Genomic DNA, 13,026 nt, shown 5'->3' with positions numbered 1-13,026 from the left:
ATGAACGAAGACGAGGCGCCGATTACGTCGCCACTCTTCTCCCTTACTAAAAGGAAATTTTTATAAATTTGACCATCCTCCCGACAAATACTACGACATAGTAGGATGCTGCAAGTGTTTTTAATTTCTTCGTGTGATCAGTCGGACATCGTCCTGTAGATGGGCAACATCGAGCCCGAAACCGGTCGACAAAAAAGGTAATTTTTGAATCCTTTTTCCGTTTTGTAAGAACGTTAAGTGTCGTGTCCTGTAATACGTCGTGTGTTAATTGTGAAAATCAGATGTGCCTAAATGAAAAGTATTAAAAAGAGCTAATTCTACACGAAGATTTTTTTCCTTTGCCAATTTATTAATTTTTAGAGAAATGCTGATTTCCATTTACCAAACGTGCTCCAGATAATAATAATAATAATGATAATGTGGTCATCAATAAATCTCAAATCAAATCATATAATCATAGTTGTTTTTAAGATCAATTTACTTAGTAAATTGTTGCCTATTTATGATATCTTTTATGAAATATTCAGTATTGTCCAAAAAGTGAAATTTCCATCAATGATTGTTCCATTTTAAATAACATTAGAATCTCAAATTGTAGATATATTAGCATATTCCGTCAGTCGGGACCTTTTTTCCATTCGGCAGAAAACAACACAAATTGAGAACCATAGCAACATACTTTGCTACACGAAGAAAAGTTGGAGTAGGCTGAAATTCCTATGTTGAAAATAAAACATAAACAACATTTTCTGCGTGGTCATAAAAATGCAAGTTCAAACACGAACTTTTGTAGTTAAGACGCGAACCCACGGTTGATGAAAAGAATGTTCAGAGTTGCCTCAGTACCTCAATGCTTGAAATTTCCTTCTAGACAGGGAAGGAGATCGTTTTTCCGTGCTTGTCATTCTGGATGCAAACATCGACTTCAACAACGTCATTTGAGCAGCGGTAGTGCCATCACTCATCGCACATCCATTTGAAAATTGCATATATGTAAAGGGTGGTGAAAAGCTACTTCCATAAGCTCCAACTACAGTAGGTATTGTGAGAATCAAAGAATCATGGCAAATGTTTAATAAAGTCAACCAATGCAACTGGCACCACTATTTGCCAGCATTGATAGACCTGTCATGATTGACATCTTTCTCGCTCGAATCCTCTTCCTCTCCCTAATGGGCATTCGCCACACGCGCGTCGGCTCGCCAGTTCTCTCGTCTGTTGTGCGCTAGAACGGTTGTGTGCTTGCATCCCTCTGCGAGAAACCCAAGAGACGCCAATCGGACAAAGTAAATCCGGGCCAACGTGCCGGTTTTCCGGTAGACTCCGGAACGAGCCCCACATTTTGGCGACCGTGACAGGACAGGGAAACCACAGTGTTGATTTCCCTAATCCTTGAAGTTAAAAATAAATTAAAGTGAGTGTAGAACGCCAACATCGGATTTCTTCGAAATGGCGGTCGGCGAAGAAAAAAAAAACTGTGCATGTGACGAGACAGTCCGGGTGAATTTTGATAAATTCACAGTTTTGTCTAAGTTCAGCGGATACTGACTTAGGCTTGGACCACCGGCGGACACCGGTATATAAATTTCCATAGTTCGGCGGATACCGACTATGGATTAAAAACCGGCGGATACCGGTATACAAATTTTCATAGCTCGGCGGATACCGGCTATGGGTTGGAGAAAAACCGGCGGATACCGGTATAAAAATTTCCATAGTTCGGCGGATACCGACTATGGATCGAAAACCGGCGGATACCGGTATACAGATTCTCATATCTTCCCTCTTCTCCGAAAAAAAAAATGTTCTAACGTTCTAAAATGTTCCAATTTAACGATATTCAGTGGCCTCATAATCCGATATTCTCATAGCTCGGCGGATACCGGCTATGGATTGGGAGAAAAAAACCGGCGGATACCGGTATAAAAATTTCCATAGTTCGGCGGATACCGACTATGGATCGAAAACCGGCGGATACCGGTATACAAATTCTCATAGCTCGGCGGATACCGGCTATGGATTGGGAAAAAAACTGGCGGATACCGGTAAATGAATCCACAAAGATCGGCGAAGATCGACTGTGAAAAAAATTTGTGGATACCGGAGAATGAAACCAAAAAGTTGGGCGGATACCGACTGCGAAAATAATCGGCGGATACCGGTGGATGAGTTCCAAAAGATCGGCGAATACCGGCTTTTGGAAGAAATAAAAAAGGTGACTCCTGAATGTTTTTTTCTGTGGTTCGGTGAATACACAATTTGAATAGAAAAATGCAGGGATGCCGGTTGGATCGAGAAAAGTGCAATATTCTAGTTAGCGGAAACTAATTACGACCTTGAAGCTTTCCGGCGGATACCGGATGATTCGTTGAACAGCTCGAGGTCGGTCGTCACCGACTACGACCTAGATTTACTCCGGGGGATGCCGGACGAAAGATTGAGCTTTTGATCGGAAAGCGATTTGGAAGATCAGTGTCAAGTGTTGAAATTAAAAACCAGCATTTTAATTACTGAGCATTGTGTTTGAAGCGATATGGAAAACGTTATTTACCAAATGTTAAAACTGGCGTCGCGTTGATGAAGGCTGAATCGGAGATTAAAATCTGTGTTTGGCAAAACGAATATTCCTGTGGAGTTCGCTTCTAAATCATTGAAAAAAATCAGTTTTTAATTTCAAGTCTTACCTTTGAAATAGATTTTCATTTGAATTTATTTTGATTTAATTCCACTTGCAACAATCTGGAACATGTTTGTTAAATTTTAGCCAACCTGAAGATTGTGAAATGTGGTTCTGAGGCCTAAGATGCTGGGAAAAGTGTTTGAAGTCTAAATTTGAGAGGAAAAAAAATATGAACTAAAGGAACTGCCATACTTAACGAAAGCCACAATTGTTTAAATGTTTTGAGAGTATCGGATTATGAGGCCACTGAATATCGTTAAATTGGAACATTTTAGAACGTTAGAACATTTTAAAAATATTTTGGAAATTTTATATAATTAATGAAGAGCTTGTAAGCGGTAGAACCAACATAGAAATTTGAAAGGAAAAAAAATGAACAAATATGACGTTAAATGGAGTTTAAGTCTGCATGGTGGAATCGGAATCTCAAAACTGAGTCTGCGGTTTGCATCTGATGACGAAGGCCTGCATTTAAAATTGCATCAACTCCGAGATTGAGAGATTGAGACAGAGACTTTAGTTTGTGAAAGAAATCTGACATTCAATTAAGAAACTTGAGTGTAATTTTCTTTAATAAAGACCCAAATCTGCTATACGAGAATGAAATCTAGATCCTGGATTGAATATGAGACTTGGTTAAAACATTGAAGCTGTAAGGATGAACAAACTGATATGTGTCTAAAATTGGAATTGTGAACTTTCTTCTCAAATGTAAATGGGAAGTAATTATACACTTATTTAAAACTATTAGTGAAAGAAAAGTCGATAGCCATTTGGTTTCTGAATATGTTTTGTGAATCTGAAGATGAAAGTTTCCCGAACAAATTTGATTATTTCGAAATTTGTTTCGTAGAGCGGTTAAAACAAGGCGGGTAAAGCTTCAGGTGTGTTCTTATACCAATGCACGGAATCGTCCATCTTGTGACAGGCAATCGTAATCGTAGGCATGGTAGACGAACAATTCGCTGTCAAAAAACGCTCCGTCTCCACCCCCCCACCAATGAGAAACTTTTGGTACCCCTTGCCTACTTTTCCTCAATATGCACCCACCCTACTGACCCACCCTGGGTTAAAAAAAAAGTCTTGCTGGACTGAATGGAAGCACATTCGATTGACAGAAGGCAAACTAATAGAATATTCTTTTATGGACAGTTTTGCATCAGTAGTGCACAAAATTTGAACGGAAAGTTGTCAGTGGTACACTGAATAAATGGAGGGAGGAGAGAATGTATTTATTTATTTATCAGATTCAAGGCTTCAGCCTAGAAAGAATCAGAGAATGAGAGAGATACAGGAAATTCATAAAGAATAGAAGACGCACAATAATTTTTTTTTTCGGAGAAGAGGGAAGATGTGAGAATCAAAGAATCATGGCAAATGTTTAATAAAGTCAACCAATGCAACTGGCACCACTATTTGCCAGCATTGATAGACCTGTCATGATTGACATCTTTCTCGCTCGAATCCTCTTCCTCTCCCTAATGGGCATTCGCCACACGCGCGTCGGCTCGCCAGTTCTCTCGTCTGTTGTGCGCTAGAACGGTTGTGTGCTTTCATCCCTCTGCGAGAAACCCAAGAGACGCCAATCGGACAAAGTAAATCCGGGCCAACGTGCCGGTTCTCCGGTAGACTCCGGAACGAGCCCCACAGGTATAACTAGTGAGGGAATGAAGACATGAGACAGTCTCTGCGGGTGTGTTTCACAGTGGTCAGTAATTGACCCGGTCCTGTAAAACATAACGTACGTATCTCCCAAAGGGAGTTAAACGGTTGACTAAGCGGGTGACGTTGTCCTCCTGTGGATGTTTAGCCACGTGCCATCGTAGCAATTCAGGTATTGGAAAGCTGGATGCGTTCTTAGAGCCTGCGCCTAGCTCACCGCGAAACCGAGATGGTGCTGATCACTAAACTGATCTCAGTCCTACTGTGTACATAGGTTGACTTTTATTTTCCAACTTTCTTAAAACCTAGCTCCCACCCCCAATCTTGATCCAATGGTAATAGGCAAAGTTTAAGCTCATTCGGATAACCTCCAAGACCTTCAAATTTTTATGAAACTTTCTATAGAATAGGAAAAATAAAAAAAAATATCTATCTTAAATCATTTTGGCAATCAATTCAAGTTATTCGTCTTGTAATATTCATAAAAAATGTAGGGGTGATAAGGCATAATGGCCACCTTAAGAAGGGCGCTCATTTAACCACAGAAAACAGCTATAATTTATGAGTTACTTCATTGTTTCGTGTTCAGGCACTAAAAAAAGTCTATTTCCTAACTGGCTAAAATTTGAAAAAGTAGATAAAAACGCTTAAAAATGAATTTAAATTTTTTTGCCAAAAACTGAAAATCAGTCACTGTAGGGGCATAATGAGAACTCCCACTGCACTGGGGCGGTATAAGCAGTATTAATCGGGTCACGATGAGCATTTGTGCCGTAGAATCTAGCAACGAATTTAACCCGATGAAGTCAACTGACCCAAGCAACATTTTTAATGCTTGAGGGTTTTAAAAGAAAAAGGAAAGGTTTTTTAGAAGAATTGAGCAAGAGTTGACGGTTCTGAAGCGATTTTTTACAAGACCTTTATATAAACTATTTCTAGGATAGCTATACAGCAACTGCTCAACCTTCTGATAAAACCCTGCCATATTCCAAGATCAATTTTATCCCTCGTTTATATATGGGTCTTAATGACCGCTTTAAAACAATTTCCAAGCTTCCAGAATTAGTTCTCTTGAATAAGTCAGAAATGCTCTGAATAAAACCACAGACATGTCAAAAAGTGTCTGAAAAAAAAACCGCTCGAAAAAAAGAAAAAAATCATATCTGAATTTCTCATGTAAACAAACTGGAAGTTCCTCTTCTTTTATGGTAAAAGATGAGTTATTTGATTAAGAATGGATTTAGAAAAACAAATGTTCAACTTATTTATTCTATTCTAAAAATGTATAGCTGAACCTTCAGTTTGCTTCATTGAGCAGGAGCTCGAAAACAACTCCCGGGATATTTGCTGTTTGCTGCGCTTTACCAATGAATCTTGGAGGACGTGTGTTTATTCCTGGGAGCAGCTCTCCTGCGAAAGTGTGCCGGAAGCTGGAGTGATTCTCAAAGTTTTAAAGAATATCCGAGCAGCACAATGGATCTGTACAATGTCCGGGTGCAGACTTCCGGGAGATCAGATAGAGGTTTCCAAATGGCTCAAGTCTCAAACGCCGAAAAGTTAAGGGATTTGTGTTCTATTTATCTGAAGCGTTTAAATAAATGTTTCCAATTAAATCGCATATAAAGTGAGTTTTGTTTATTTGAATGTTTTAACGAGAGCTTATTCCCAGATGGTTGCTCAGACAACCAGAAGTCGTATATTTTTTTACAGATTATATCGTATGAATGTTATTTTAACTCATTTTCGTATATCTGCATATACAATGTGCGGCCCATGCATATCCTTTATTGTATTTAAATACATTGCATGATTTTATTACGACAAAATAAACCAAATTAAGAATATGTGTGCTACTTTACCTATATGGCCTCCAAATATGGTTTTGCTGCATTATATACGAATTATTTACACGTATATTTGCACGTATATTAGTGTTGCAAATTTGATATACCCATCAAATGGTTGTCTGGGTGCAACAATGCAACAATCAAAATAATCGACCATGAATGGTAAATAAAAAAAACCACCTCGACCAGGAATCGAACTCGAGTCTTTTGATCTCCTCTCCGACACCTAACCAATAGGCCAGATTGAAATAGGTTAGATGAAAATTATTCAAGCTGTGGCTCTATAATTCAGTTGACTTCATCGAGTTGAACTCGCTGCTAGCTCTGATCACACTGACATGCCACTTAGAACAAAAATTCAATCATTTTCTGTCTAATTTATTATGTCAGATTTTGTAGGTTCGCAATACCGACTAACTGGGATAGCATTATTCCAAATCGATCGATGCGCACTGTGGAATCGATATGGCGTACTGTTGGAAAAATTATCCAGAAACCAAAATCGAGTGTCCAGTCAGTATGGTCATTGCTGCTAGATTCTACGCCAGAAAATGCTCATCGTGCCTACATCAATGGGGTGCTCGTTATGCCCGTATCTCCCCTATAGCAGTAAGGTCTAAATAATTCTAAGAAATTTGTTTGACTAAGATGCATTTTTTTTCGAAATATTTCATAAACTAGTTGAAAATTCTTACTAAAATCGCTTTAATATTCTGAAACACTTTGAAAATTTAATGAATGCTTAATTTTCAAGATTTAATGTTCAGGAGAAAGTTTTTCAAAGTAGAAAAAATTAAAACTAAGCAAAAAAGTGTTAAATAGCTTTGTTTAATTTTAGATTTCTCATACATCCCCATTCTAAACATATGGGGAAATATACACCAAATGGTCTATAACTTTTTTCTCCAAATCCAAAACTACTTGATGTCTTCTAAAAAGTTGTCCCAGGCTTAAAATTTTCACTTAAATCAAGTTTCAAGATTTGATTATGATTTTTATTAATAAACATTTTTACATTTTTTTAAATAAATTTTTGAACTTCAAGATGTTTGAGAGTCGCCTTAGAGTTGTCCAATCAATGTTAAATTTTGCACAGTTAGTTATCTTGATAAAAGGATCAATATCGGGGAGTGGGTGCAGTGAAATTTAGCTTAAAAAACCGTAATATAGCTAAGGGCCACCGAAGAATCACAGTTGGACCGTGCGACATTGAGTTCCCTAGGAAAATGTCTAATGTTATGACAACAAGTGTTACAATTAATCTTTTCTGTTATATTTAAGATACGATATGAGCGCATTAGCAAACACTTCTTATTTTTAAACCCATTCCCTCATAAATGATTTGAAGCGTGCTTACACGAAGCAAGCAAATAATTCATATTTGCAATCATCAAACCGTTTAACACTGGAAAAACGGAACAATCTGCCTGTCATAGAACAACCTGGTTTAAAGAGGTCGAAAAAACAAATTGGCACCGAAAAGTTGGCAGCATTTTTTTCACTTGTCAACGGCTGTCAACGGGAGGTTTCCGGAAAAAAGCGAACAAGTGCGGTGGCTCGTGCGTCGTGGGCCGAAAAATTGGGTTGTTCCCAGAGCACCCCGAGTGTTGATTGGCCGTCGTAGATAAAGGGGCAAAAAGTTCGGAATTCGCGATTTGTTGCACGCGATTTCATTTTGCCGGGCCGTCTTCGGCAAAAGTAATACGCGCAGAACGAAGCGGGCAAAAGCAACCGAGCCGAGACGGGCCGAATCTGGAGGAAATAATTTTCTCTTGAAATCCGGAGTGTGGTGTGTTTGCTTGCGAGGGGAATAGTATTTCCCAAGTGGAAAAGTGTAGCTGGCCACGTTGTTCGAGTTGGATCCTCGGTGATTTCGACCATCTCAGGGCAGGAGTGTCGTCTGCGTCGGAAAATTGAATTTCAACTCGCACGTTTTGCTTCGCCAACATTCATCATCGTCCGGAAGGAGGAGTCTCTCGGATAGCGGTTCTCACTTGTGTTCTCCGCCAACCGGAGGGCACGCCCATCAACTTTCCAGCCCATTGTGCGGCAGTTCCGGGAAGCTCGCCGGATCTCAGCGTTTCTTTGGTACTGATGACCAGTCACCAGTAAGGTACCATGACGGGATTGTCCGACGCGAAGCTGTCGCCGAAGCGCGAGCAGGCGCGAAGACAGAAGGTTCGGTCCGGAATGGTGGCGCGGTTTAGTGGTGGCACAACAGTTTTGCCCAAAATTTTGGCGAGTAGCCGAGAAACGAGCGTTGGGTGCGGCACGGGTGAGGTCATCCGAAGCGTGTCGCACAGCCCGGGAGAGACAAATCGCAGCCTGGCAAATACGGCGCAAGTCGGCGTTGGCAGCCCGAATCAATCATGACGCGTCATCAAAGGAGTCTTCGTGGGAGGCGCGATAGAAATACACGTGAGTCGCAAAAATCTTTACTTTTATGGGGGGAACAACAAAATGGGTTCATTCAAAATGCAACTAAATTGAAGTTGCCAACTATATGTTTGCTATTTTGTTATTTTTTATTTTGTGGCATCGACCAAAGAAAGCCTCCGTCACACAAGGACACACCCAACATGCGAGAAAATGCCGAAAAGTACTCGATGTCCAAGGCTCGAAGCGGCACGTTCCAATTTATTTGCGACAGAGAGAAGCGATGGGTTCATCCGGTTCATGAGAATCTGAGTAGTGTGTGTCCGATCCCATGATTGAAGATACAAGGTTGCCTAGAATGAATTGAAGATGCCTCCTGTTTTCATAAAAGCTGTAGTAACCAGTGCGTTGTGTGAGAAGCCCAAGATCAGTGAGGATCAACGTTATAGTAGTTTAAATGCTGTGTGGAGTGGAGGCTGACCGCACCTTAAACTACCGACGCCATACGTAAAATAAATGGCCTAGGTAATGATCAAGTAAGATGCTGACCAACAGATGGCGCTGATCGCAACATACGCATGTGTGGAAATTGGCGGGCTTCGAAAGCGGTTCTACCGATAGTGATCATAGTGAAGTGCGATTATTGTAACCAGGTGAAAAGTGATTGCCGCGTCGGAATCCTTAGGACGATTAGGATTAGGATCTGCTTTCGTTTTGTCCCATTGCGCCAACAGGACCCCTTTTTGTTTGTTGGATTTGAACTCTTCCATTAGAGGACTACTGCTAGTCTGGAGGAAGCTGGAGCAGTACCCGCAACACTCAGGCATTACAACACCCGCCGAGTGGTCCGGCATTACACCACATCCAGGTAACCGTCAACGCCTGGTGGTCCGGGAATTGGAAGGGTCAGCCGAAGAAGAGAGAAACCGAAGGCCGGCTGAGCTACTCACCTTGCGCTGCACTAGGGTTCTATGAGCGGAGGCGGAAGGGAGTGAAGTACAGGAGCAGCTCCGGAGTCCATCAGCGGCAGCCAAGTTTAAGGTAAGAAGAGCCCAGTTTATCCAAAGCCTTAAAGTGAGGGGAAATAACCATCTTGTCGAACGAATCACCAATAAACTGGGGAAGTTAGTTTTTTAGCTCAGTGTCGGATAGCCGACCCTGAGGCTTGATGAGGAGGGTTCTCATTGGTGCTGGGCAGGCTTACCAACCCATAGGTTATAAAGCTGATATAAAAGTCAATACTAAAGCCTACATGGACATTTTGAAGAATCAGATGATCCCGTGGATTCGGGCAAACTTCGTTGAACCCGTATTTTCCAACAAGATGTAGCCCATGCCACAAATCAAAACGGACCCAAATCTGACTGAGAATATGCAATTTTAACCGATGGATCTTTGGCCTACAAGCAGGGCCTATGTTGAAGCGAAAGCCTGTGGATCCTCTCACCAAAGTGTCGATGGTCGATTTTTATGGGTCATACTGTAAGAATGAAGAGAGGCGTATTAGCGAGAGTTTTACTTTCTTCAATGTTCAACGTATGTTCCAAAGACCTCTCTTCTATAAGGAAAACGAACAAGAAACTAGAAAGGAAAACCCAGCCGTTGTTCAGTAGATGCAAAGGCAGTATATTCTTGAAAATTGCTTCAACAAGTGAGTGAACCTAAGTAGGTAGTGAAGTAACTCACCTTGTTCATGGTGCACAAAGTGATGCTGGTAGTGGTATCGCTTCATGTGATACAGATGGCCTCCGTTAGGACTTCCATAATGGATGTAGTAATGTATCATGTCATACGTTAGATATCCTGTGAAAAATGGTATAATCCCATTATTTATTCCATCAACTATCTTCAATCTTACCTATAAGTCCACCGGACAGCATCAGCAGCGGATGCGGCAGCAGCAACCGGACCGGTTGGTAGAAAAATGTTGCCAGCAACACAGCCGGAACAGGTGGAAACACCAACCGGTAGGGATCAAACGGAACCTTATGGTGGAGTCCATGCAGCAGGAAGTGGAAGGTATGCAGGAACTTGTTATCCTTGGGATCCAGATGGAATACCCATCGGTGCAGGGTGTACTCGAGCAGAGTCCACACCAGCACCCCGATCGCTAAACTCACGAAAACTGTCAGCGAGAGGTGATCCCGGATGGATACGGGATCATCGGGGCTTCTGGAGAGCTGCTCTCGCACTCCCAGGTGGATGAGGAAGAAGATGGTTGGTATCCAGAAGCCAGGAACCAGCCACCAGGGTGTTTTGGTGAGGTTTTCGAGCCATGGTGGACCAAATAGGCGTAGCTCCCGGTCGACCGGTTTGTTGACCCATTCTGAGTAGTGTTTTCCGAGAGTCGGAATTTGAGAGAGCATAGGTTTAGTCCAATCTACCAAGTGCTAGAAAAGAGGCGTATAGATATAGGTTAGGTTATGGTCTTGTATCTGGCTGATGTGATAAAAAGCATGTGTCCGACTCAAAGATAAAGAGTGACTTTCAGTTTATCAAACCTATCTCTGGGAACGTACTTTTATCTATACGGTCTATTCCAAACCCCAGAAGTGATGATTAGATAAATGTTGCTCGTGATGTGTCGATACAATCAATTAACGATTGTTTGGCTAAGGAACGTTTGGACATTTTTTCCAATAAGTATAATGGACCAATAAAATTTTATCAGTGTCTCTTGAGAGATAAAATATGTTGCTGATTACTTGAGAGTGAAAATTTCCGTAAATACCATCGAAACGCAGTTCAAGTGTTATTGATGTTCGACACAAGAATCGATATGATGCTCACCTCCATGCTTTCATCGGTACTCGTCGGAATTCCGCCCGTAGTCGTCGTCGTCGTAAAACCGTTGAGCTTTCTGCTTCCATTCAGAAGACCATTCTTTGGTGCACCATTCATGTGGTTATCTTTAGAAGGGGCTGACAGTTTACTACTGTTACTGCTATCATCTTTATAAATGGTGGAGTCACTATTGTTATTTTTATCACAGATTTTGTACTCGTTCATTAGATATCGGGCAGCGGCCGAGTGTCCCGGTGCCTTTTCGAAGCGCTCCTGCATGTCCTTCTCGTGAAGACCGTTAAGCGTGTTCAGGCCACCGGGATGTTTATGGGCGAACTCTGTCAGGTCGTAGGTAGCATCCCGGTACCGGACGACCAAAGGATTTGCGCTTTTGGCTCTCATGTTTTTGGGTAGATTATTTTAGATGATCGAGAACTCTGCCATATGAGAGAGAATCTGAAAAGGGTAATGAATGAATAGTTTTTTTTTGAGATACCATGTAACTTTCAAATAGAGACTTGACACCTTCATTGAAGTTGTGCCATTTTACAATTGTCACAACTCTCTCATAAAGAGTGGATCTCGAAAATCGCTGTGAAAAAAGTTGGATTTTTTCCGCTTTTTTTAAGTTAGTTCGAAAAAAATGTTTTTGAAACATGTTGTTTCAAAACATAGAGCTTTGTCATCTTCAGCAACGCTTTTTTTCAATTTTATGATCTACAATTTTTATGAAGATAATATTGTGCTTGAATGTTAAATAAAAAAAAATCTCACTTTAAGGCAAGGTCGTGCGAATGGAGAGGGTTTTAGGAGTTTAACCCCTCCCATGGAGATTTTTTTCAAACAAAATTTACAGGAATTTACCGTAGTAACGAGAAACTACTTGATATCAAAAGGTAGGTATTTAAAACTAAGTGTTAACGAACATGTCAGGAAAATGGCTCGCCTCCAGCGGAATATAAGTCCTATATCACACTAGGCCTAAGGCATTTTAATTGACGACCGCAAATTTCGAATTACAATTCCACAAACCTTTTGTATTGCAACTCTTATCTTGTCACTCGTCTCTTAGTCTTAGAATGAATGTTCTTTAAGAAGTGTAACTAAACAAGTTCAGAATTTCAAACCAATCGTTTTAACTTCAAAATTTATCCATCAAATACTAATTTAATACATCAACAAGCTGGTAGCCATGTGACAGGTGTTTACTACTCACGATACTTAAGCAAAAACACCTAAAATCTAGTGTCCTTTATTTCATTACTTATCATTTTGATTATAAAAAATATATCGCTCATGTCATTACAAATTTTATATGCTGCTATAAAATATTCTTTGAAAACCCAATTTTAGGCAATTTGTGTGTTGCAATATTTTGTGTTAGGGAAATAAGGGCATGATGGCCAAACGAAGCAAAATGGGCACTTTTAATTTAAACAAAACTGTGTGTTTTTAGTCTTTCTTCAAATCACATTCTTATTTAGAGATCATTTTCTTTGCTGTCGTTTAAAACACTCGAATTTTAATTTTGCAAATGCATGTTTCTTAGGATAAAATTTAGATTCGACGAGGTGAAATTAATATCGAAGCATCTTTAAAAATCTCTCCCAAGAATATTTACGAATTGCACCGTTTTGTTTTGCTACAACTACTTTTTATAATCGCTAGCACTCACAA

At 40.4% G+C, this 13,026-nt stretch overlaps 1 protein-coding gene across 1 annotated transcript in view; it reads right to left on the bottom strand.

Annotated features, from left to right (window-relative positions):
• The window catches only part of LOC129748288 (uncharacterized), a 32,519-nt gene that overhangs the window by 4,636 nt on the left and 14,857 nt on the right, over positions 1-13,026 (bottom strand). Inside the window, exons 2-4 of the mRNA XM_055742831.1 lie at positions 11,356-11,805; positions 10,424-10,955; positions 10,252-10,368 (exon numbers count right to left, since the gene is read on the bottom strand). Of these exons, the coding sequence (XP_055598806.1) occupies positions 10,252-10,368; positions 10,424-10,955; positions 11,356-11,751 (1,045 nt within the window). The 5' untranslated portion in view covers positions 11,752-11,805. The remainder of the gene's footprint in view (positions 1-10,251; positions 10,369-10,423; positions 10,956-11,355; positions 11,806-13,026) is intronic.

Source organism: Uranotaenia lowii, chromosome 2 (genome assembly GCF_029784155.1).
Source record: "Uranotaenia lowii strain MFRU-FL chromosome 2, ASM2978415v1, whole genome shotgun sequence".
NCBI lineage: Eukaryota > Metazoa > Arthropoda > Insecta > Diptera > Culicidae > Uranotaenia > Uranotaenia lowii.
This window is presented reverse-complemented; position numbering and strand designations above follow the sequence as displayed.